The following is a 25,815-nucleotide window of genomic DNA, read 5'->3' on the forward strand; positions in this document are numbered from 1 at the left end:
CTGCCTGCATCCAGCCCTGGCGCACCCCCTGCTCTGCCCGCACCAGCCCCTGCCGCATCCCCTACCTGCAGCCAGCCCCTGTCTCCAGCCACCCCCGCACCCCCTGCCCTGCCGGCAGCCAGCCCCTGCCGCACCCCCTGCCCTGCCGGCAGCCAGCCCATCTCCAGCCACCCCCGCACCCCCTACCCGCAGCCAGCCACTGCCACACCCCCTGCCCTACCCGCACCAGCCCCTGCTGCACCCCCTGCCCTGCCCTCAGCCAGCCCGTCTCCAGCCAGCCCTGCATCCCCCTGCCCTGCCTGCAGACAGCCCCTACCTCCAGTCAGCCCCTGCACTGTCTCTAGCCAGCCCCACACCCGCTTGCCTCCAGCCAACCCCACACCCTCCTGTCTCCAGCCAGCTCCACACCCCCTGCCCTGCCCGCAGACAGCCCTGCACCCCCTGCCTCCAGCTAGCCCTGCCCCACGCCCCTGTCTGCAGCTGGCCCTACGTCCACTGGTGCCCTGCAGTTCCCAAGGCAGTTACCCTGCACACCTGCTTCAATGAGGGGGGCAGGAAGCAGCTGGGACCCACACATGTGCACACCCTAGGGTGACCAGACAGCAAGTGTGAAAAATCAGGACAGGGGGTGGGGGGGTAATAGGAGCCTATATAAAAAAAGACCCCAAAATCGGGACTGTCGCTATAAAACTGGGACATCTGGTCACCCTAGCACACCCCCGGGAGTGACAGGGACCCACACATGTGAAACAGAGCTCATTTCTAGTTCAGTCCCATCTTTTTAAAAAAGAACTTTAGGCAGGGTTAACACACACCTGTATTTTCCCGGACAGGTCAGGCTTTTTGGTTCTTAAATCGCCGTCCGGGAGGAATTTTTAAAAATTTTAAAAATTCCTCCCAGGAAAATACAGACGTATGGAAACCCTGTCGGCACAAAAAATACATACTGGGGCACATCCCTTACATCAGCACTTTTCAAAGGGAACCGGTTGTTAAGATTTGGGCAGCTCATCGCTGCTTGTCACCAAACAACCAACGGGATCAACCCACACCAAGGTCGTTACTTGGCCGCAGGAGCGCGCGTGGCGCTTGAAAGGGTGGGCCCCGCCAACGCCACGCCAGTGGAACGAGGCTCGGCAGAATCCGATTTCTGGGTTTGTTACAACCAGGGGTCCGAACAAGCACTTCCCCCCGCGGCGAGGTGTTCCCTCACGGCTGCAGGGGGAGGGGGGCCTGAGCGCAGCGGGCGAGTGGCCGGGGAGGCGGCGGAGATCCTGGCCGGGCGCCCCTTAGAACACCAACCGCCCCGCACGCGCCGAAGCCAACCGCCCTCAGGCGCTGAGGCCAGGGCGGTCTGGCGCAGCGCTTCGCTGCCTGCCGCGCCTCTCCGCGGCGGGGACATCCACCTTTCCCCGCAAATCCCTCCCCAGCTCCGCCCCAGTCCCCGCGCCGCGACGGTGGGACGCAAACGCCCCGCTGAGGGGTCTCGTCCCCGCGCCGCGCAGGAGCCAGCGGAGCGGCCCGGCGCGGTCCCGGTGCCTCAGCGCCCCACAGCCGCCCCCGCGCCGCGGAAGCGTCTCCGCCCCTCCCCCACCCTGAGCTGCGGCTTCCCCGCCCGAGCGTGGGAGGTCCCCGCACGGCAGGGAGGTCCGAGGGGGAGTCCCCGGGCTCGCTCACCGCTCACAGCCGGGACGCGGAGCCACGCTTGCGCCGACACCAGCACCGCGGCCAGCTCGCCGCCGCCATGGTTGTTTTGGCTCCGTTATCAGCCGGCTCCCGCGGGGCGCGATGGGAGTTGGAGTCTTTCCCTCGGCACCTGCATCGCCGCCTCCCGCAGCCCGGACTACAAGTCCCACAGGCCACGCGCCAGCTGGAGTCAGCGGCCTCCGCTAGGGAAACCGGCGAGTGGGCCCGCAGCACCCTCTGTAGAGGCATATGACCGGAAGCGGCGGGCGCAAGGCTCTCTGGGAGGTGTAGTTGACTCGGAGTGGTTGCCGCAAAGCCCGCTGGGAGGTGTAGTTGCCTAGGAGTAGTTACCGCAATACCTGCTGGGAGATGTAGTCTCTCTGGCGAAAGGTGGCTTCTGTGTGAGACTTAATCTAATGGGGAGAAAATTTCAGAAAATGTGGTATAAAGACTCATAAAATGCCACCCATCCCTTGTCATCGCAGGTTTCAGAGTAGCAGCCATGTTCGTCTGTATCCGCAAAAAGAACAGGAGTACCTTGTGGCACCTTAGAGACTAACAAATTTATTTGAGCATAAGCTTTCGTGAGCTACAGCTCACTTGTACTCCTTTTCTTTTTGTTCAAATTAAGTGGTTCATCAAGGAACACTTGGTTGGCAATGTTTAATCCCCCCCCCCCCCCCCCCACACACACACACTGTTCCTCACACATTCTTGTCAACTGCTGGAAATGGCCCATCTTGATTATCCCTACAAAAGGTTTTTTTTTCTCTCCTGCTGGTAATAGCTCACCTTAACTGGTTTCAGAGTAACGGCCGTGTTAGTCTCTATTCACAAAAAGAAAAGGAGTACTTGTGACACCTTAGAGACTAACCAATTTATTTGAGCATAAGCTTTCCTGAGCTACAGCTCACTTCATCGGATGCATACTGTGGAAAATACAGAAGATGTTTTTATACACACAGACCATGAAAAAATGGGTGTTTATCAGTACAAAAGGTTTTCTCTCCCCCCATCCCACTCCCCACAGGGGGAGAAAACCTGGATTTGTGCTGGAAATGGCCCACCTTGATTATCATACACATTGTAAGGAGAGTGATCACTTTAGATAAGCTATTACCAGCAGGAGAGTGGGGTGGGGGGAGAGAAAACCTTTTGTACTGATAAACACCCATTTTTTCATGGTCTGTGTGTATAAAAACATCTTATGTATTTTCCACAGTATGCATCCGATGAAGTGAGCTGTAGCTCACGAAAGCTTATGTTCAAATAAATTGGTTAGTCTCTAAGGTGCCACAAGTCCTCCTTCACCTTAACTGGTCACTCTCATTATAGTGTGCGTGGAAACACCCATCGTTTCATGTTCTCTGTGTATATAATATCGTCCTACTGTATTTTCCACTGCATGCATCCGATGAAGTGGGCTGTAGCTCATGAAAGCTTATGCTCAAATACATTTGTTAGTCTGTAAGGTGCCACAAGTTCTTCTTCAAGTCCTGTTCTTCTCATCACAGTGGAGGGCAGGCACATGCTATCTGCATACACCACACACAAAGCCCTTACCAAACATTCCCTAAACAAATTCTCACAGGCTCTGGGTCTGCCTCTCCCAGTTGTTGAAACTAGTATGTATCAAACACAAGTGTTGCCAAGTCCTGCAGTGTTATCGTGAGTCTTGTGATATTTAGTGATTTTCTTAATGACTCAGCTCCTGAAGTCGGGAGGTTGCAGTAGAATCTCATCTCCCCATCCCCCCACAATCCCAAAAAAGCCACTGCGAGAGTTTTCTAGCACTGGAGGTTGGAGGCAGAACTTGAAAGCGAGAAGTAAATATACCAGAAGGCAAATAAAAAGACCCAATGTTTGTTTATTTTTAAATCATGTTTTTTAATCCAATCTCATGATTTTGGGATGCCTGTCTTGTAATTTTTCAGTGCATGGGGTTGGCAATAATCAATTGCTGACAATGTGTGTGCTCTGTGCTGTACAAAATGCAGGAATAAAGGTGGTCCCTGCTCCAAAGAGGTTATAATGCGGAAGGAGCTTGCAGTGTAGAATCTTTGATTTACTAGCAAGGGCTATTCCAAAACAATCCACAGTGCATGGAAAATACTTTTGTTGAACCAAAATGGGGCTCTCCCTCTGTCACTTTCATACCTTTTTGAGTGTGGATTGGGATGTTATTCCTGCAAGCCTTCAAGCGTCTGTGGCAGAAACTCTGAGCCTGTGCCTTGAAAATGGTCCAGTGGCCTCTTTAAAATTATATTGCATTGGATCAGTCTCCCTTACCCAGGCTCGCTGCAACTGAGCCAGCAGAAGGCCCTATTACAGGACTGTGATATGCAAGACACTCTCATTGCTAAAGGGATTAGGGAAAACCTATCTAAAATTACCTCATCCTTCCCAGAGACTAATTTACTATTGAGGAAGTGAAATAAACTGGAGATCATTAATGGAGCACTGCACCATTTAACGGCAGATAATTTAAAAAAGCAAGCCTCCTCTTAGGAACAATGGGAGGCAGTGCTCATTCTCAAAGAGGGTTTAGTTAAGGACACTTTCAGCCCCATTTATTGGGAACAATAGGACAAGACAGGCATATGGAAGTCTCTGTAGAAAAACATTATTTGTCAACCTCCACTGAAGGACAAATTTCAATTACGAAGGATAACAGCAAAAATTACTATTAACCTTTTTAAAAAATCTTCAACTGCAGCCAATACATGAGATCTCAATGAGCTATAACTAGATAAGAAGTTTGGTGAGCCTGTGTTATTTTTTACGATGATCAGCTGAGGCAAAAAAGATTGTCTGCTGCCAAACCCACTCTCCTCCCAACATGAAAACACCTCCTCTCAAGCAATGCTGCTCCCATTATTAGACTCCATCCCCTTAAACCAGGGATGGCCAACCTGAGCTTGAGAAGGAGCCAGAATTTAATGGTGTACATTGCCAAAGAGCCACAGTAATACATCAGCAGCTCCCCCACCCCGCTCCCAGCGCCTCCCACCCACCGGCAGCCCTGCCAATCAGTACCTCGCCCTCCCTTCCCGCACCTCCCAATCAGCTGTTTCTTGACATGCAGGAGGCTCTGGGATGGGAGGGGGAGGAGCGAGGGCACTGCAAGTTCAGGGGAGGGGGTGGGAAGGGGTGGAGTGGAGTGGGGGCAATGCCTGTGGCAGAGCCAGGGGTTGAGCAGTGAGCATCCCCCAGCACACTGGAAAGTTGGCGCCTGTAGCTCCAGGCCCGGAGTCGATGCCTATACAAGGAGCCACATATTAATTTACGAAGAGCCACATTTGACTCCGGAGCCACAGGTTGACCACCCCTGCTTTAAACAATACCTCACAGTGAAACAATTCTCCTTCCCTTAAAATCATGCTTACTCTTCCTATCAACCATCCTGCCCCTACCTATTTGTACCTCTCCTGCTAGCAGAGTGGGCCCTTGGTCTCCCAGCTTCTCCACCCACCCCTTGGCCCCTGCGTGTCCTACCCTACCCTTAAAGTAGCCACTCTACTCCTTTGCCTGCTGAAAATCTGCCAGGTCCCAAAGCTGTTCCACCTCTCCTGTTGTGTTGCAGGAACTGTTGTCTCTGGACTCCTCTACTCAGCACTGCCCAAGGGGAAGAGATGACTAGACATTGCAGGGTTCAAGTGAAACTTCCAGATGTAAGCAGTCTGAATGAGCTCTCCTCTGACATCTAGTGGTGAGCTGTGGAAAAGACTTCAGGAGCTGATCTTGTTTGCATAGACACACCCACCCTGTGTAGATGCTTAGCATGATGGGATTCCTTCCCCAAATGATCACTTGTGGCTGATGTTGGATCACCAGTCTCCTTGTTATTGGGGCAGGAGTAGTAAAGGGTTGTTATCCTTGTTGTGTGAACCAAGGGCAGCAGAACTGTACCTGGCATACCCTGATGAAGGAACTCACCCTCAACTAAATGGCACTCGCTCGGCAGGGGACATGGGTTCCAGAGCACAGTGAGTTAAGAGAAGGTGGGGGATGAGCAGTAGTATCTGGTGGTGTAGGTTTTCTTTGAACTGTTATCTGTTTATAGTACAATAAAAGAGCTAATTTAGATTTAATGAGGAATTTTATTTTATGGTCTAGAGCTGAAATCACTGATACCTAGGTTAAAATGTTAGACTTACTTTGAGATAGTGTCTCTATTGCAAGAAACTGCCTTATGTGCCCCAGTAGTAAGGCTCCTACCCTTAACAGCTGAAATCACTGAGAGCTATGTTAAGGGGGGGGGCTAGCAGGGCAACTGGTGGAGAGGGCCAGAGCAGAGCCTTGTAGAGAGGCAGGGCGTGGCAATCAGCCATTGGGGTGATGAGCGAGTGCCCAAGCAGCGGAACATATAAGGTGCCTCCTTATCCCCCTCTTCCACACAGGGTGGGAGGTGAACTGTGCCGATGAACCTCTGAACTCTGGGGCTGTGCTGGCCAAGGACAGCAACTGTGAGTGGGGTACTGAGAAGGGATAGGCATGCAAAAGGGACTTTTGGGTTGCTGGATTTAAGAACCTGAGGGGAAAAGGACTGCCCAACTTACTTATGTTTATGAACCCTAGTTGCAGTGTTTTCCCAAATTAATGCTGTGTTACTTCCCTCTTTTTATTACACTCAGACTCTGTGGTTGCGCGAGGGGAAGTATTGCCTCTTAGAGGTGCCCAGGGGGTGGTGTGTAATTGTCCCAGGTCACTGGGGGGTGGGGGGCCTGAGCCAGTTCTGTGTTGTATTGTTGAAAAGGAACCCTTAGACACTGAACCCGGCCATTGTCGCTGCTGGCTCCACCTGGCAGAAGGGTTACACCTAGAACTAAGAAGGATGACAGGAAATATCACTAAAGCAGGACTAATCCAGTACATTGGAACTGTGGTCACCATAGGGAATGAGGATGTCCCAGTGTGCATGGGGCCATATGGCAGCATCCGCAATTCCCAGCCATGTTTCCAGTAACTTGGGTGCTATAAGATAGCTGGCAAGATCTTCCGTGAATATACCATCACAAACACAGTTTGGCAGGGTAATAAGGGAAGAAAGCAACCCCATGCATAAGAATAGGTGAAAATCTTCTATTCAAACTTTTTTGTTGATGGAAAAATTGGCATTTGGCTAAATGAAATTTGTGGTGTCTACTTTCCATGGAAAATTTTGATTTTGTCAGAAAACCAAGTGCTCAGAAAGAGAAATATTTCATCCAAAATGCAAAATATGACAAGTTGGCTTTGCAGCCATTGTGCCTAATGGAAGTTGTAGTTGAGTTTCGTCATGTCCCCATTTTCCTCTATGGGTAGGGCTCTCCAGCCAGACTACATCTCTCAAGACGCACTCGCTTCTCCTCTCCAAGAGGGAACCCTGATGCATTATGGGAGATGTAGTCTGACTAGAGAGTCTGGCTTACAGAGGAGAATGGGTGCATGATAAACCAAAATTAAAACTTCTATGGAGGCACTGAGGCAGTACTTCCTAATTGGAATACTTCTGTTCTGGGCCAAAATACTTGAGTTTTAGATTTTTTTTCATAAAAAAGTGTAAATTTTCCACAGAAACAAACTCCATTTTCTGACCGGACTGCCCAAAAGTTCATAGAAATGTAGGGCTGGAAAGGACCTCGAGAAATCATCTAATCCATTCTCCCATGCAGAGGCAGGACCTAGACCATCCCTGACAGGTGCTTGTCCAGTGTGTTCTTAAAAACCTCCAATGACAGGGATTCCACAACCTCCCTTGGAAGCCTATTTCAGAGTTTAATTATCTGTATAGATACAAAGCTTTTTCTAATATCTAACCTAAATCTACCTGCAGATTAAATTACTTCTTGTCCTACCATTAATGGGCATGGAGAATAATTGATCACCATCCTCTTTATAACAGCCCTTACCATATTTGAAGATTGTTATCTGGTCCTCCCTCAGTCTTCCTTTCTCAGGACTAAAATACCAAATTTTCTTAACCTTTCAAATTTATCTGCTTTTTTAATTTTTCATAATTTTTGCTGTTCACCTCTGGACTTTCTCCAGTTTGTCCACATCTTTCTTAAAGTGTGGTGCCCAAAACTAGATACAATTCTCCAGCAGAGACCTCACCAGCGCCAAGTACATTGGGACAATTACCTGTCATGTCTTACATACAACAGTTGTGTTAATATACCCTAGAACAGGGGTGGATAAACCTTTTGGCCCGAGGGCCACATCTGGGAATACAAATAGTATGGCAGGCCATGAATGCTCACAAAATTGGGGTTGAGGTGCGAGAGGGAGTGAGGGTTCTGGTTGGGGGTGCGGGCTCTGGGGTGGGGCCCAAAATGAGGAGTTCAGGCTGCAGAAGGGGGCTCTGGGCTGGGGTTGGGGAGGGGGGAAAAGGGGTGAGGGCTCCGGCTTGGGGTGCAGGCTCTGGGGTGGGGATGAGGAGTTTGGGGTGCTGGAGGGTGCTCTGGGCTGTGATCAAGGGGTTTGGAGGGCGGGAGGAGGATCAGGGCAGGGGCAGGAGGTTGGAGCATGGAGAGAGGCTCAGGGGTGCAGGCTCTGGGTGGCGCTTACCTCAAGCTGCTCCCGGAAGCAGCGGCATGTTCCTTTTCCAGGTCCTGTGCAGAGGCATGGCCAAGTGACTCTGCATGCTGCCCCGTCCACTGCAGTTCTCGTTGGAGCGCCAGAGGGGGTCATTGGAGTGCGTAGGAGCTGAAGGGAGGCCATGCCACTGCTTCCGGGAGCCGCTTGGAGCAGCCCCCGACCCTGCTCCCTGGCTGGAGTGCCGGAGATGGGCAAGCCCCAGACCCCACTCCCCAGCGGGAGCTTGGGGGCCTGCTTAAAATGGCTGGTGGGCTAAATCTGGCCCACAGGCCGTAGTTTGCCCACCCCTGCCCTAGAATATTAGTCTTTTTCACAACTGTATCACATTGTTGGTTCATATTTAGTTTGAAATCCACTATGACCCCTAGATCTTTTTCAGCAGTATTACTGACTAACCACTTATTTTCCATTTTGTATGTGTGCATTTGATTTAGCCTTCCTAAGTGTAGTACTTTGCATTTGACTTTATGAAATTTCATTTTGTTGATTAAAGGCCAATTCTCCAATTTGTCAAGGTGTTTTGAATTCTAATCCTGTTCCCCCAAATTGTTGCAACCTTTCCCAGCTTGGTGTCATCTGCAAATTTTATAAGCATACTCTTTACTCCATTATTCAAGTCATTAAAGAAAATATTGAATAATACCAAACCCAGAACAGACCCTTACAGGACACTGTTAGATACACTGTCCAAGTTTGACAGCAAACCATTGATAATTACTCTTTGAGTATGTTTTTTCAACTAGTTCTGCACTTACCTTGTAGTAATTTAATTTAGATCACGTTTGTTTCCTTATGAGACTGTCATAGGGGCTGTGTCAAAAGCCTCACTAAAGTCAAGATATATTACATCTACAGCTTCCCCCCAGCCACTAGGCCAGTAATCCTGTCAAAGAAGGAAATTAGTTTGTTTTGCATGATTTGTTCTTGACAATTCCATGTTGGCTATTACGTATCACCCTATTATTCTTCAGGTGCTTACAAACTGATTGTTTAATAATTTCTTCCAGTATCTTTCTAGGTATCAAAGTAAGGCTGACTGGTCTGTAATTTCCCAGGTCCTCTTTGTTCCCTGTTTTAAAGATAGGTACCATGTCTGCCCTTCTCCAGTCCTGCAGAATCTCAGCTGTCCCCCATGAGTTCCTGCAGATAATCCTAATAGTTCTGGGATAGCTTCAGCTAGTCCCTAAATTACTCAAGAGTGAATTTTATCAGGCCCTGCTAACATAAATACATTTAACTTATCTAGACATTTTTAACCAGTTCTCTCCTTATTCTGGCTTGTGTTTGTTCCCCCTTGTTAATATTAATTATGTTAAGCATCTGGTCACAATTAACCTTTTCGTGAAGATTGAAGCAAAATAGGCATTAAACACCTAGACCTTCTTGATGTCATCAGTTATTATCTCTCCTTCCCTGCTAAGTATAAGATCTAAGCTTTCCCTTGTCTTTCTCTTGTTCACAATGTATTTATAGAACGTCTTCTTATTGCCTTGGGGAAATTATCTGGGTTTCTGGCTGCGTGAACTATGCTGACTGTCTACCAGAATTTAATTTTCTCCCAGCAGGCATTAAGTTCAGGTCCTGCAGAGTGTCTAAGTGGGGCCTGAAAGTCTCATCTTATTTACAATCTTAAAAATGCAAATGGCTGCCTGGGATTTTCCATTAGATTTTCTGTCAGCTTGCTGCAGCTACGACAACCATCTCCCTCATGCATACATCGTGGCTGCCGTGATTCCTCACGAGATCCAGCAGGTTGCAATGGTGCTAGCAGTACTGAGGGTAGAGAGACTCTCTCCTCCTTTGCTCCCATCTCCCTACGGTGCCCAGCCCAGCATAGAGCTGCTCATGAGGAGACGGCAGCAGCTATTGGCTGTTCTGAGGGCTTTGCTTATACAGGCTATGGAAATGTGGTTTCAAGGGGAACGGGCTGGGAGCTTCACTTGGTAGTTGGTACCCCATCCCTGCACTTGAAATGCCTTCCTCCAGACCCTGTCCCCCTGCGGGGGTGATTCTCAGGTCACTCTAATTTCAGTTTGGATCAGTCTTTCCAGAACTGCATAAGCTAGCAACATGTTAATTCATCTCTTGAAATGATTCAAAGCAAAGTCTATTATAATTGTACATTTCATTAGTACTGGCCATGTATGAATAGTGTCTTTAGCACACTTGAAGGTGGGTCCTGAAATGGTTTGCGTTACTGAAAGTGGGTGTTTGTTGTAAAATGTCTGAGAACCACTGCCTTAAACACTAGGGGCCAAATTTCTCCCTGGCTGAACTCCACTGATCTCAGTATCTATCTGTAAACACCACCCTGGGCACACTGATGCAAATACGAGAAATCTTTTCAAGGGTGAACTTCTGTGATCATTCATAAGATCATTTTGGCCCTCCCTCAACAGCTTTAAAAATTCCTCTGACCATCATTATCTGGAAACAAACTAGATCTAATAATCATTCACTAGATCACATGGAGAATGCAGCAGAAGCCAACAGTTATAAATCTTTGTGTTTGCTCCTGAAATTTGTTTTCTCTTGAAGAAGGAAGGTTTATTTGGGTTTTGAGTTCCAACAGAAAGATGTTGACTGCCCTTCTCCTTCGCTATCAGCTTGCTGGATGGATGCTTCTCCTGATGATTGCTGGCTTTTCAGAAGGTGGGAAGCTGGTGGTTGTGCCCATGGATGGAAGCCACTGGCTCAGCATGCGTCAGGTAGTGGAAAACCTCAGTCAGAGAGGACATGAAGTGGTGGTTGTTGTACCTCAAGTAAATTGGCAGCTGGGAATAACAGGGAACTATACCTTGAAAACATATCCAGTATCTTATACAAAGGAAGATATGGATGTAAGCTTACAGACATATGTTGATGCTCACCTAAAGGGACAACCATTTCCATTTAATGTTCTATCAATACATAACTCTTCAGTAGCAATTTTCAATCTGATATTTAGTAATTGTAAGAATTTATTTAACCACAAGGAACTGATGCAATATCTGATACAAAGTGACTTTGATGCTCTCCTCACAGATCCCATTTCTCTTTGTGGAGCACTAATTGCTAATTATTTTTCACTCCCATCTGTGTTCTTCATGCGAGGATTACCATGCAATTTACATTACAAAGCGAATCAATGTCCAGATCCTCTTTCTTATGTCCCAAGAATTTTTACAATGAACTCAGACTACATGACATTTGCCCAACGATTGAAAAACGTTTTAGTTGACTCTGTAGAATTCTTATATTGCAATAGTTTCTATGCACAAGGTCTAAGCTTCGCCTCTGAGGTTCTGCAAAGAGATGTGACATTGTTGGACCTTCTGAGTTCTACATCGATTTGGCTGATGAGATATGACTTTGTGTTTGAGTATCCCAGACCAGTGATGCCCAACATGGTCTTTATTGGAGGCATAAACTGCGGTGCGAGAAAAGCTCTGCATGAGGTATGGTGTTCTTTTTTCTCTTCACATCAAACATTGACAAATGCAGTGCTTTTAAGTGACATGAATGAAATGTGAGTAAATAGTATATGAACATTTACTGACTGCTTTGGGGGAATTATTTAACTACTTTTTGGCAGAATCTTTCCGCAGATTGATATGGAATTCATACTTCTCTTGGCATGGGCACATAACTTCCGTTTAAATTGCTAAGATTTCTCCAAGCATATCAAGGAGGAAAAAGGACACTGTCTTTCTGCAAGCTCTAAAATGGAACTATAGTCCTCGGTTCAGTCCTGAAATATAGTTCTGGCTTCATTTGTATCATTTCAGGCTTAAAATTCTTCAATTTAACAAGAGTTTTTTTTAGAAAATCTTAGAATCTCTTCTGGTTTTTATTCTGTTCTCAAACACTATAAATGTGTTTTGGTCACATGCATGCATCATATGTTTCCCATCATAGAATATCCAGGTTACTTTGTAGATCACGATGAGAGCCAAATGTCAATTTGAGTTGGAAGCTAATTAGCCTGGAAGAGTGGATTTTTAGAGATGTACAGATGAACAAAGTTCAGTTAAGAATACATTTTTATCCTTTGTGTTTCCTTTGTCAGACAATTTGTCTGATGTTTGTTCTGAGGTATTTTTTAAAACCTTGAATAATTTTTACACGCTACTATGTAACTTGTAGAACAGTAGGTGGAGTTGAACATCTGTTCTCTGTCACAAAGCAACAGCAAATTTATTGCATTGCCAGATGCCCTTTAGTGTCTGGTAAAGTTACTGAAATACTTTACAGAGAGCGTTGGGGAGATAATATTTTTAATTGGCCCAACTTCTGTTGGTGAGAGAGACAAGCTATCAAGCTTACACAGAGCTCTTCTTGAGGTCTGGGACCTGAAGAAGAGCTCTCAGAAGCTTGTCTCTCTCACCAACAGAAGTTGGGCCAATAAAATATATCACTTCACCTACCTTGTGTCTCTAATATTCTGCGACCAACACAGCTACAAGAACACTGCATACATGAAATACTTTATAATAGTGATCTGATTTGTTACCTTGCATTAGAATCTCTTTGCGGCCAATGTGTTTCTTTAAACTTTTCTAACCCTTTTCTTGTTTCACATGCAATATTTAGTCATTTAGGATTTGATGCAAAAGCCCACTGAAGTCATTGAGACTCTTTCCATTGAGTTTAATGGCCTTTGAATCAGACTCATAAGAGATGCATATTACTAGACTTCTGGGATTTCACCTTCTTAGGGCAGAGTATGGGGATTTTTGAACTTGGGGTTTGCATATTTAGAATGGATATAATTCTTTTTTATTGAATGACCCCTGTCCTGACCTTAGAAAGCCTTCAGCTTTTTTTTAAATGCCTTTCAAAATTTTATTTGAATTTATTTATTTTTATGAATAAGACCCACAGAGATTAATACAGTCAAAGTGCACATATAATAAAAGGGAAAATTAAAATGTGACAAGACAAAAGGTAATATGGTAGGGTCACGACAAGTTTACTGGGAGCCACTTAAATCAATCCTAAGCGGTCACATTATAAGATAGTCACATAAAAATCATATATAAAAAGGAGGAGAAACAGATTGTAAACTTCATTAGTTTATTGTATTCTCTTCACCAATTTATATATATATATGCTGGAGAGAAGAGTGATCATTACTTTAAATAATAGTAGACACAAATATAGTCGATGTCTCTTGAAAAGGCAGAAAAAACATTAAAATGTCTTACAGCAAGAACAAAGGACTAGGCAATAAAACAGGAAAGCTTGTGTTTTGGCAACTTGAGAAAGAAGAAACTCAAAATGCAATTATTGAGCTGTTGAGTGAACCTGGGAAATTAATAACAGGTCCACACTGGTCCAATTCCTCCTTCCAGCTGAGGATTATTATTCATTAATTTACATACAGTATGTTCACAAAAAGAAAAGGAGTACTTGTGGCACCTTAGAGACAAGTACTCCTTTTCTTTTTGCAAATACAGACTAACATGGCTGTTACTCTGAAACCATACAGCATGTTCTTTCTTTATTGCCTGGTTTCCAAAAGTAATATTATAAAACCAAAAGGAAAGGTTTCACAGGTTCTGCTTTCAGCTAGTTTACCATAGTTCAAAGTTCTAAGTGCATTTTTGTCTAGGACATTTGAGTTTAGGGGATGGGATGACTAATATTCTGCATCTACATGGACTTTTGCACAGGTCGTCTCACATTCATTAACTACCTGGTCATTAAAGATAAACTCTGGTGGAAGTTCATAGGTTCATAGATATTTAGGTCAGAAGGGACCATTATGATCATCTAGTCTGACCTCCTGCACAACGCAGGCCACAGAATTTCACCCACCACTCCTGCAAAAAACCTCTCACCTATGTCTGTGCTATTGAAGTCCTCAAATTGTGGTTTAAAGACTTCAAGGAGCAGAGAATCCTCCAGCAAGTGACCCATGCCCCATGCTACAGAGGAAGGTGAAAAAACTCCAGGGCCTCTTCCAATCTGCCCTGGAGGAAAATTCCTTCCCGACCCCAAATATGGCGATCAGCTAAACCCTGAGCATATGGGCAAGATTCACCAGCCAGATACTACAGAAAATTCTTTCCTGGGTAACTCAGATCTCACCCCATCTAATATCCTATCACAGGCCATTGGGCCTATTTACCATGAATATTTAATTACCAAAACCATGTTATCCCATCATACCATCTCCATAAACTTATTGAGTTTAATCTTAAAGCCAGACAGATCGTTTGCCCCCACTGCTTCCCTTGGAAGGCTGTTCCAAAACTTCACTCCTCTGATGGTTAGAAACCTTCGTCTAATTTCTAGTCTAAATTTCCTGGTGGCCAATTTATATCCATTTGTTCTTGTGTCCACATTGGTACTGAGCTTAAATAATTCCTCTCCCTCTCCGGTATTTATCCCTCTGATATATTTATAGAGAGCAATCATATTTCCCCTCAACCTTCTTTTAGTTAAGCTAAACAAGCCAAGCTCCTTGAGTCTCCTTTCATAAGACACGTTTTCCATTCCTCGGATCATCCTAGTAGCCCTTCTCTGTACCTGTTCCAGTTTGAATTCATCCTTCTTAAACATGGGAGACCAGAACTGCATACAGTATTCCAGGTGAGGTCTCACCAGTGCCTTGTATAACGGTACTAAAACCTCCTTATCCCTACTGGAAATACCTCTCCTGATGCATCCCAAGACCGCATTAGCTTTTTTCATGGCCACATCACACTGGCCATGAAAAAAGCTCATAGTCATCCTATGATCAACCAATACTCCAAGGTCCTTCTCCTCCTCCGTTACTTCTAATTGATGCGTCCCCAGCTTATAACTAAAATTCTTGTTATTAATCCCTAAATGCATGACCTTACACTTCTCACTATTAAATTTCATCCTATTACTATTACTCCAGTTTACAAGGTCATCCAGATCCTCCTGTAGGATATCCCTGTCCTTCTCTAAATTGGCAATACCTCCCAGCTTTCTATCATCTGCAAACTTTATTAGCACACTCCCACTTTTTCTGCCGAGGTCAGTAATAAAAAGATTAAATAAGATTGGTCCCAAAACCGATCCTTGAGGAATTCCACTGGAAACTTCCCTCCAGCCTGACAGTTCACCTTTCAGTAGGACCCGTTGTAGTCTCCCCTTTAACCAATTCCTTATCCACCTTTCAATGTTCCTATTGAACTACTAAAAGTTTGGAAACAGATGAACCTCACTCAACATGGAGTTATGAAAGCTGTGAAACAGATTCATCCAGATATGGCAAAATTTGGCTCAGTTTGGCCCCTAAAACTCCATTGCTGAAAAGAGAGCACGACCTTCACCTTTGCATTGTGTCTTTACTTGTAGGTAAAGCTGGTGAGGTTTTTTTCCCACACAAAAATGGGGTTTTATCAAACCCAGTTTTTTCCTATAGGAAAATGTTATTTGACTAAACTATTCAATTTTTCAATGGGAAATTTTGAATTTGAAATTTTTGTTTTAATTTTGGAAACCAAAAAATATTTGAAATGTTTGTTTCCTCCTCCTACCACTTCCCCACCGAATGCAATAAAATAAATGTCCAGGATTTTTCCCCTCTTTTTCAGTTTTTCCCCCTCTTACTTTATTTCCTATTTCCACTCTAACTTTCCAAAACTTACCAAAAGAAACTACACCATCTGCTCAAGAAACTCCCTGAAAAAGCACAAGCGCAAATCTGCACAGACACACCCCTAGAACCCTGAGCAGGGGTATTCTATCTGCTATTCAAGATCCGTAAACCTGGAAATCCTGGATGCCCCATCATCTCAGGCATTGGCACCTTGACAGCAGGATTGTCTGGCTATGTAGACTCCCTCCTCAGGCCCTATGCTACCAGCACTCTTAGCTATCTTCAAGACACTGCTGACTTCCTGAGGAAACTGCAATCCACCGGTGATCTTCCTGAAAACACCATCCTGGCCACTATGGATGTAGAAACCTTCTACACCAACATTCCACACAAAGATGGACTACAAGCCATCAGGAACAGTATCCCCGATAATGTCACGGCTAACCTGGTGGCTGCACTTTGTGACTTTGTCCTCACCGATAACTATTTCACATTTGGGGACAATGTGTACCTTCAAATCAGCGGCACTGCTATGGGTACCCGCATGGCCCCACAGTTTGCCAACATTTTTATGGCTGACTTAGAACAACGCTTCCTCAGCTCTCGTCTCCTAATGTCCCTACTCTACTTGCCCTACATTGATGATATCTTCATCATCTGGACCCATGGAAAAGAAGCCCTTGAGGAATTCCACCATGATTTCAACAGTTTCCATCCCACCATCAACCTCAGCCTGGACCAGTCCAAACAGGAGATCCACTTCCTGGGCACTGCAGTGCTAATAAGCGATGGTCACATAAACACCACCCTATACTGGAAACCTACTGACTGCTATACTTACCTACATGCCTCCAGCTTTCATCCAGACCACACCACACCATCCATTGTCTACAGCGAAGCTCTACGATACAACCACATTTGCTCCAACCTCTCAGACAGAGACAAACACCTACAAGATCTCTGTCAAGCATTCTTACAACTACAATACTCACCTGCTGAAGTGAAGTAACAGAATGAAAGAACCAGAAGAGTACCCAGAAGTTACCTACTACAGGACAGGCCAAACAAAGAAAATAATAGAACGCCACTAGCCATCACCTTCAGCCCCCAACTAAAACCTCTCCAACGCATCATCAAGGATCTACAATCTATCCTGAAGGATGACCCATCACTCTCACAGATCTTGGGAGACAGGCCAGTCCTTGCCTACAGACAGCCCCCCAACCTGAAGCAAATACTCACCAGTAACCACACACCAAAAACACTAACCCAGGAACCTATCCTTGCAACAAAGCCCGTTGCCAACTGTGTCCACATATCTATTCAGGGGACACCATCATAGGGCCTAATCACATCAGCCACACTATCAGAGGCTCATTCACCTGCACATCCGCCAATGTGATATATGCCATCATGTGCCAGCAATGCCCCTCTGCCATGTACATTGGTCAAACTGGACAGTCTCTACGTAAAAAATAAATATACACAAATCAGATGTCAAGAATTATAACATTCAAAAACCAGTCGGAGAACACTTCAATCTCTCTGGTCACTCGATTACAGACCTAAAAGTGGCAATATTACAACAAAAAACTTCAAAAACAGACTCCAGCGAGAGACTGCTGAATTGGAATTCATTTGCAAACTGGACACCATTACATTAGGCTTGAATAAAGACTGGAAGCGGATGGGTCATTACACAAAGTAAAACTATTTCCCCATGTTTATTTTCCCCTCCTCTACCCGCCCCACTGTTCCTCACACATTCTTGTCATCTGCTGGAAATGGCCCACCTTGATTATCACTAAAAAAGGTTTTTTGGGGTTTCCCCCGCCCCCTGCCCCTCCTGCTGGTAATAGCTGACCTTACCTGATCACTTTGTTACAGTGTGTATGGTAACGCTCATTTTTTCATGTTCTCTGTGTATATAAAATCCCCCTACTGTATTTTCCACTGCATGCATCCGATGAAGTGAGCTGTAGCTCACAAAAGCTTATGCCCTAATAAATTTGTTAGTCTCTAAGGTGCCTCAAGTACTCCTTTTCTTTTAACTTAGGAAAAGTTATTGATAAAAATGAAATTTTATTACTCAATAACTTTTCCAAAGCTGGAAACATTTTGAAGGGTTTAGTATGGAAAAAAGTAAGTGAGAAACTCCCATCTCCAATCCCCTCAAAAAGCAAAACTAAATTAGACATCAGTCATTCTATTTCATTGTTTGGGAAAAGGCAGGGGGAAGGAAAAAATTGTCAAAACAGTTTTGGTTTTTGAAAACTGAATCCAAATGAAAATCCCAGTTCAAAATAACATTTTCAAAGAAAAGGAAAATTTCAAATGAAAATTTGTTTGAAATTTTTTACAGGAAAAACCTAAGCAGTTCTAATTGTAGGCATGCATCTATGACTTGGTGCCTTGTATCGCACATGAAAACTTGGCCCTCCCAATTTTAATTATGTCAGCATATTGTTTTCTCTCATTATCCTTTAGCAATTTTATGGCCTTCTACTGGGGACATCTCTGGGCTTACTCATAACAATGTGCCATCCATCATGAACTGTGAAAACCTAACAGCTAACCTTAAGTGCTGCCATTAAGCACAGGTCTTAGTTTAAAAAAAAAAAATCCTTAGCAATTAAGGCCATGTTGTAAGAGCAGTACAAAATGGTGCAAATATGTGAAGAATATTGCCTGGACAAAAGTTCTCTGTCTAGGTACATAGTACAGTGAGGGAGCAGCTATCTATCTGAGAATCTTACTTTCTTATATGAATATATCCTTCCAGTCCCCACTGCGAAGGAGGGAAGTATTTCCATATTACAGCTGGTGAACTAAGGCACAGAGAGAGTAAGTGACTTGACCAAAGTCACATACAGAATCCAAGAAAGAGTGGGGAACTGAACACTTGTCTCCTGGCCTACACTCTACTTTAGCCCTGTTTCGAATGTCTCCCTCTGAGCCACTAGCACTGTCAAGAGCATTCCGGAGGGCACTTATCCAGATGGGAATGGGGACCTACATAAGACATCCTGTACCCAGTGTGCAAACAGCTGCAGGCAGGGACGCTGGAACAATTTGTATAGTGGGGAATGCTGAGAGTCATTGAACCAAACTGTAAACCCTGGATATGGTGGAAACCACATCAAGCCAGGGAGTGCTGGTACACCCCCAGCAACCTTAGTTCCAGCACCCCGGTGCAGGACTATGCCCAGGGGAGCACATTCTATGAGTAGACTCCATTCAGTGTGTTTGGAGATTTAGGTTCTGAGCCAAAGCCCACTGAAGCCAATGGGTGTTGTTTTAGTGATCTCAGTAGGCTTTCGATCAGGTCCTTTATGCCAGATCTTGTCTTCTGCTAACCAAACACCTACAGACTTCACCAGGGCTATGGCACATCATTCCCCATAAGACAAGGTCAGTTCAACTTTGATGAATGTTTATCATTAGCTGAACATTAATCATAGAATCATAGAATCATAGAATATCAGGGTTGGAAGGGACCCCAGAAGGTCATCTAGTCCAACCCCCTGCTCAAAGCAGGACCAATTCCCAGTTAAATCATCCCAGCCAGGGCTTTGTCAAGCCTGACCTTAAAAACCTCTAAGGAAGGAGATTCTACCACCTCCCTAGGTAACGCATTCCAGTGTTTCACCACCCTCTTAGTGAAAAAGTTTTTCCTAATATCCAATCTAAACCTCCCCCACTGCAACTTGAGACCATTACTCCTCGTTCTGTCATCTGCTACCATTGAGAACAGTCTAGAGCCATCCTCTTTGGAACCCCCTTTCAGGTAGTTGAAAGCAGCTATCAAATCCCCCCTCATTCTTCTCTTCTGCAGGCTAAACAATCCCAGCTCCCTGAGCCTCTCCTCATAACTCATGTGTTCCAGTCCCCTAATCATTTTTGTTGCCCTTCGCTGGACTCTCTCCAATTTATCCACATCCTTCTTGAAGTGTGGGGCCCAAAACTGGACACAGTACTCCAGATGAGGCCTCACCAATGTCGAATAGAGGGGAACGATCACGTCCCTCGATCTGCTCGCTATGCCCCTACTTATACATCCCAAAATGCCATTGGCCTTCTTGGCAACAAGGGCACACTGCTGACTCATATCCAGCTTCTCGTCCACTGTTACCCCTAGGTCCTTTTCCGCAGAACTGCTGCCTAGCCATTCGGTCCCTAGTCTGTAGCTGTGCATTGGGTTCTTCCGTCCTAAGTGCAGGACCCTGCACTTATCCTTATTGAACCTCATCAGATTTCTTTTGGCCCAATCCTCCAATTTGTCTAGGTCTTTCTGTATCCTATCCCTCCCCTCCAGCGTATCTACCACTCCTCCCAGTTTAGTATCATCCGCAAATTTGCTGAGAGTGCAATCCACACCATCCTCCAGATCATTTATGAAGATATTGAACAAAACCGGCCCCAGGACCGACCCTTGGGGTACTCCACTTGATACCGGCTGCCAACTAGACATGGAGCCATTGATCACTACCCGTTGAGCCCGACAATCTAGCCAGCTTTCTACCCACCTTGTAGTGCATTCATCCAGCCCATACTTCCTTAACTTGCTGACAAGAATACTGTGGGAGACCGTGTCAAAAGCTTTGCTAAAGTCAAGAAACAATACATCCACTGCTTTCCCTTCATCCACAGAACCAGTAATCTCATCATAAAAGGCGATTAGATTAGTCAGGCATGACCTTCCCTTGGTGAATCCATGCTGGCTGTTCCTGATCACTTTCCTCTCATGCAAGTGCTTCAGGATTGATAATAATAATAATAATAATACAATATTGATACAATAATACAATATTGATTTTTCTAGGAAGTCCCTGAACAAAGTTAACATGATTTTCTCAAGGCAAAGATCATGAAGTTGAACTAAGAAGACCCTTCAACTCTTCAAGCTAGCTAACTGAACTTGGTTTTTAAACATCTGTAGAATTTCTGTAGTGAACATCATAGAAATCCCAGGGTCCTTCACCAGATGAAACTTCTGGTGGAGTTTGCCCTAGTAAAAATGGAACAAAGGCCTCAGGGTTTGGCTCTCTAATAAAAGGATTTGGCTAATACATCCTTTTTATAATATTAAACACTTATCAGTAGCAAAGAATAATCTGGAACATTTGGAAAAAATGATAAGAATTTCTGACTTTATTTGAATACAATTAAAATTGAATTCATATAACACTGGATAGTTCAGCTTCCAGGTGGATTGTTTAGGTCAGGAGTACACACCATGGCAAAACTTTCCCACGGCCTGCGTAGCCAAAAGTGGCATTTGGGATGACGACAAAAGATTTGTATCCCCTTTGGGTATGCAGAGGAGTTTCTAACAGGTGGCCAGATCCTCATCTGTGGTAAATTGTCATAGTTCCTTGGGAGCCATGCTATCTTACACCAGCTGAGGATTTTGGCCCAGTGTTTAAGTCTCCATTCCCAAGTGCTGTGGGTGCTGCACAGGCCCTGAGGGCAGGGCAGGGCCAATTTAGGGTGTTAGGTTCTCTTGTGACAGTTTCAAAAGCACCCTGTGGCCCCTGACCCCCATGTGCACACCCAGGGCTGGCCTTAGGGCTGAGCAAACGGGGCCCATGGCCAGGGCGCAGTAGCCAGAGGGCACCACAAGGGGCTCGGGCTTCCCCTGGCTGGCTGTGGCCAGACTCCTCTGTTCTCCGGTCCCTCCCCTGCGCTGGGCCGGCGGGCTTCTCCCCAACCCCAAGCCCCTGGCCCCTCCTCCGCTCGCTCCTCAGCCGGCCAGCCAAGGGCTCCAGCTCTGCCCCAGCCCTGGGGAGCCCAGAGTGGCGTGGCCGTGGCCAGTCACGGGTGGTGCAGCCCACTACTCGCTGCCCGGAGCGGAGCCGAGTCCCTCCCTGCCCACAGCCCTGCACGGTGCAGTCTCGGGGAGGGGGGGGACGGGACACGACACCACCAGGCTGGGGCCAGGAGGAGCAAAACTTTCACATGAGTGGAGCGGGGGCAGGACTTAAAGTGACAGTGCGCTCACTGTCTCTCAAACTTCCCTAACACACACACACAGGCTCAAACTTCCCTAACACCCCCCCACACACTCTGTCTCTCACAGTCCCCCTACAGATTGTCTCTCTCACACACACAGTCTCACACTCCCCAACACACACACCATCTCTCACACAGTCCCCCAACACACAGTCTCACACACACACGCTGTTTCTCTCACACACAGACTGGCTCTCACAGTCCCCCAACACAGATTGTCTCACACACACATAGAGTCTCACACTCTCCAACACACACTCTGTTACACAATCCCCCAACACACACACATACACACACACACACAGGCTCTCTCGCTCTCACACACACACATATTATTGTTGTTGTTGTTATTACTGCAGTGCTTGGTACTTCCTGTCAAAATGCTCGTGGTGAGCCAGGAGTGGCTAGGGGCTGCAGGAGGGCCGTGGGCTCTGGCAAGATGCAGCTCCCATATGACAGCGCAAAGCCTGCCTTGAGCTGCAGGCCAAGTGCCAGGCACCACAAGCCACTGCAGCAGCACAGAAGTATGTGTGGCAATACACCATATACCATGCCACTCTTGCTTCTGCGCTTCTGCTGACAGTGGCCTAGGAATTTGCTAGTTGTAGTCGTTACTCATTGTGACGTTATCTGATTAAAACATGACCCTGTAGATCATTGTTGCAACCACTGTTATATATTTGCTACTAATCTTGTACAAAATGTGGCATGTAAGATGTCTATGAAAAGGTTATGATTTGCTGAATATGTTCAAGCTATTTGTAAGCATGTATCATTTTTGTATTTGAAGTTATGAGTATTGGCTCTATACCTGGATTTCAAATGTTTGCTCCTGGGGTAATGCCCACAAGATAGTTAGCCAGCACATCTTGAAGGGATGAGTTAAAGTACGTGGCTCATCAAAGGACTTGTAACTCACAGTGGACCATGGGAGACGCCCATCTACACTGAATGGACTTCCCTGTGGACATTCCATATGAAGTATAGGTAATGGCCCAGAGGTGATGGGGGCAGGTAGAGCCCAGGGAGCCTGTAGGAGCCAGGGATGAAGGGGAGGGGGGGAGCGCCAAAATACAAGTTTGCCCAGGGCACCATTTTCACTAAGGCTGGCCCTGCAAGAAACAGTCCCAGTAGCATAGTCACAGCAGGATTTATAGACTGTAAAGTCAGGACAGTGGCCATTTCTTACTGCCGGTTTATAAAATGCCTAGAACAGTGGTGTCTTTTAATAAGATGTGTAAATGGCAGTGATTCAGTAGGCTTGTTTTTAGAAAGAGAGATCACTAACGTCAAGTACAATTGGCATAAAACTAGGAAAGACAATTCCTGGCAGCTAATAATTGGGTGCATGTGACTGAGGAGTACAGTAACTCTTCACTTAACATCACCCCTGTTAATGTTATTATCATAGAATATCAGGGTTGAAAGGGACCTCAGGAGGTCATCTAGTCCAAACTCCTGCTCAAAGCAGGACCAATCCCCAATTGCCCTGATCCTTATATGGCCCCCTCAAGGATTGAACTCACAACCCTGGGTTTAGCAGGCCAATGCTCAAGCCACTGAGCTATCCCTCCCCGCAGTGAGTTGTTAGACGTCACTGATCTAGTAGAGAACATGCTTGTTTAAAGTTGTGCAATGCTCCCTCATGACGTTGTTTGGCAGCCGCCTGCTTTGGCCACTGCTTGCAGGAAGAGCAGCCCGTTGGAGCAAGCTGGGGGGGCTTGGAACCAGGGTGGGCCAGCAGCCCACCCATCAGCTCCCCTAAGTTCCCTGTGCAGCAGCCACCCAGCAGGCTGTCAAGTGCCAGGCAGTTCAGGTTTCCCTCCCCCCCCACTGCCGTGCACTGCTCCTGCTCTCTGCCTTGGAGCTTCTCCCAGGAGCCTCCTGCTTGGAAGTCCCTGGGGATGGGAGGCGAGGTGTACAGGCAGGAGGAGATGCAAGGATCAAGCATGGTGGGAGAGGAGCAAAGGCAGGAACAGGGCAGGGTGCAGGAGGCAGGCACAAGCAGGATCCAATGCAGCCACAACAGCTGCATTGTTGCTCAGACAAACTTCCTATTCCTCCTCCTGGATCAAATAGCGTCGTTGAACCAGTCGATAGAGCCGGGCGATCCTCCAATCAGAGCTCCCGCGTGGATGGTGCTTGGCTGGGACTATAGCCCTAGTCGCTTCTCTGCACACCCAGTTTCAGTAGCCATTGGGTGGAGGCCAGGATGTGGCAGCTCTCTGGGGACTCTCAGACATCGGTTCAAGACCTTCAATATCACAATGGTTGAGCAGGCAGTCGAGTAGCCTCTGTCTCACTGCTCCCCTTGTTGAACCTGCGTGGGGAAGAAGCAGGGGCAGCAAATGGAGGTGATGGGGACAGAAGGCGAAGCAGGCCCCATACTGGCTTTGTGCTTCCTAACCCAGCACTCATCCACAGGTTCAGCTGCCCCCATCTTCCTCTGGAACACTGCCGCAAAATCAGCTGTCCCCAGCTTCTTCCCCTAGATTTCATTCCTCTAGCTTCCTCCTAAAGACAGAGCCACAAACCTGTTTCACCCCCCCATAGTCCTCAGCTACCTCATCTTGCACTCAGACATCCATAAACCCAGCTGCACCTACCTCCTCCACAAACATGCTTCATCACCCACCCCACAACTTTTGTGCAGCTCTACTTTCTACCCCTGCCACTGCTTGGGGCAGGGTGTATTGACCTGCAGTTGAAGTTTGCAGTCATATGCACATTATTTGCAAATACATGTTATTTAATGAGCTTATTTTCCATATTTGTAAAACTTTGTATGATAAGCATTCCCATTAAAAGACTGCAGTGCTCTAATCTCGATTTTTCATTATGTTCTTTCAATCACCACTCATGCTTTTCCAAAGTTTAGCACTTTTGCCCCTTTGTTCTGGTACAGATAGCTACCCATCTCCACCAACTCCATAAATAAATATACCTCTTTCTGGCAGAAGACTGCAAAGAACCAGTTTGTAATCAGATGGTTAAATTATAAGAGCTAAGTAACAGATAAATATCAGAAGCGCCTGATATCTGTTTGCTGTCTATAGCCATCTTTCTTTCACTGGTACAAATGCCAGTTCTATCCATTGAAAATCATAATTAACAGCAGGAAAAATACATCAGAGTAGGAAGATCAAATGGATTTTGTCAATTCCTCTCACTGCTCTTGTAATTTACTCCTTATCTCAAAGTCCCAGGCATTTCACCAGAATCATAGCCTCTGCCCAGCCTATGGGCCTTGTGTTCAGGCACGCTGTGATGTGTCTGCCTCTCCAAACTAAGAGATGTTGATTTTATTTTGAAAAAGCCTCATGATATGTTTGAATGGATCCACTCAGAAAGTCTCAGATACACTGACAAACCTCACAGAATTAAATAAGGGGAGAAGGGTGCTCAGCACTTCTTAAAAAGTCCTCAGCTCCTTGCAGAATTGGGCCCTATATCTTCAAACTCTGTTACATTAAGGGCACTTCTGCCGCATGGAAGCCTGTTGCTGCAAAGTGTTGGGCAGCCAGGGTGTTTGCAGAATCAGGACCCAGCTGTGCAAGACCTTAAGGGCATAATCGTGACCACTGAAGACAATGGGAGTTTTGCCACTGATTCTAATGGGAGCCAACATACTCACACAGTCAAAGTTTCTGCATGCACATGTCGGCCTCTTCCTTGGTTTGCCTCATTCTGTGTTGGCTTTAATTTTGCTTACCATACAAAGACTTCAACAGGCTTTGGCTTAGGCTTGTCGGAAGGTTTTTGATATTATCATTTATTTGTAATACAGTACCGCCGAAGGGGGTACAATCATAATCAGGGCCCTACTGTTTTAATTGCTGTAGAAACACAGAATGGAAGGATGGTCTGACCCCAGTTTCCCCTTCAAGAAAGGTCAAAGAATAATGTTCTAATACAAAGAATTCCACTGGCCTCTTCCAAAATGGCCACCGCCTCCCATTCTTTCCAATCGGAGTAAAGCG

The 25,815-nt window shown here is 46.0% G+C and overlaps 2 protein-coding genes across 7 annotated transcripts in view; one reads left to right on the forward strand and one right to left on the reverse strand.

Moving 5' to 3' along the window:
• The window catches only part of USP40 (ubiquitin specific peptidase 40), a 58,620-nt gene extending 56,783 nt beyond the window's left edge, over positions 1-1,837 (reverse strand). For 2 of the 6 annotated variants that reach the window (XR_012664467.1, XR_012664468.1), the window contains exon 1: positions 1,678-1,837. The gene's annotated coding sequence lies outside the window, so the exon portion shown is untranslated. Of the gene's footprint in view, positions 1-1,064; positions 1,387-1,677 lie in introns of those variants that run through there. The other 4 variants (XM_048869776.2, XM_048869774.2, XR_012664466.1 and 1 more) reach the window with 3 other exon arrangements.
• Positions 1,838-10,799: 8,962 nt separating this feature from the next.
• LOC125644954 (UDP-glucuronosyltransferase 1A6-like) overlaps positions 10,800-25,815 on the forward strand; it is an 85,580-nt gene continuing 70,564 nt past the window's right edge. Inside the window, exon 1 of the mRNA XM_048869787.2 lies at positions 10,800-11,702. Within this exon, the coding sequence (XP_048725744.1) occupies positions 10,842-11,702 (861 nt within the window). The 5' untranslated portion in view covers positions 10,800-10,841. The remainder of the gene's footprint in view (positions 11,703-25,815) is intronic.

The sequence above is a fragment of the Caretta caretta genome, chromosome 11 (assembly GCF_965140235.1).
Source record: "Caretta caretta isolate rCarCar2 chromosome 11, rCarCar1.hap1, whole genome shotgun sequence".
NCBI lineage: Eukaryota > Metazoa > Chordata > Testudines > Cheloniidae > Caretta > Caretta caretta.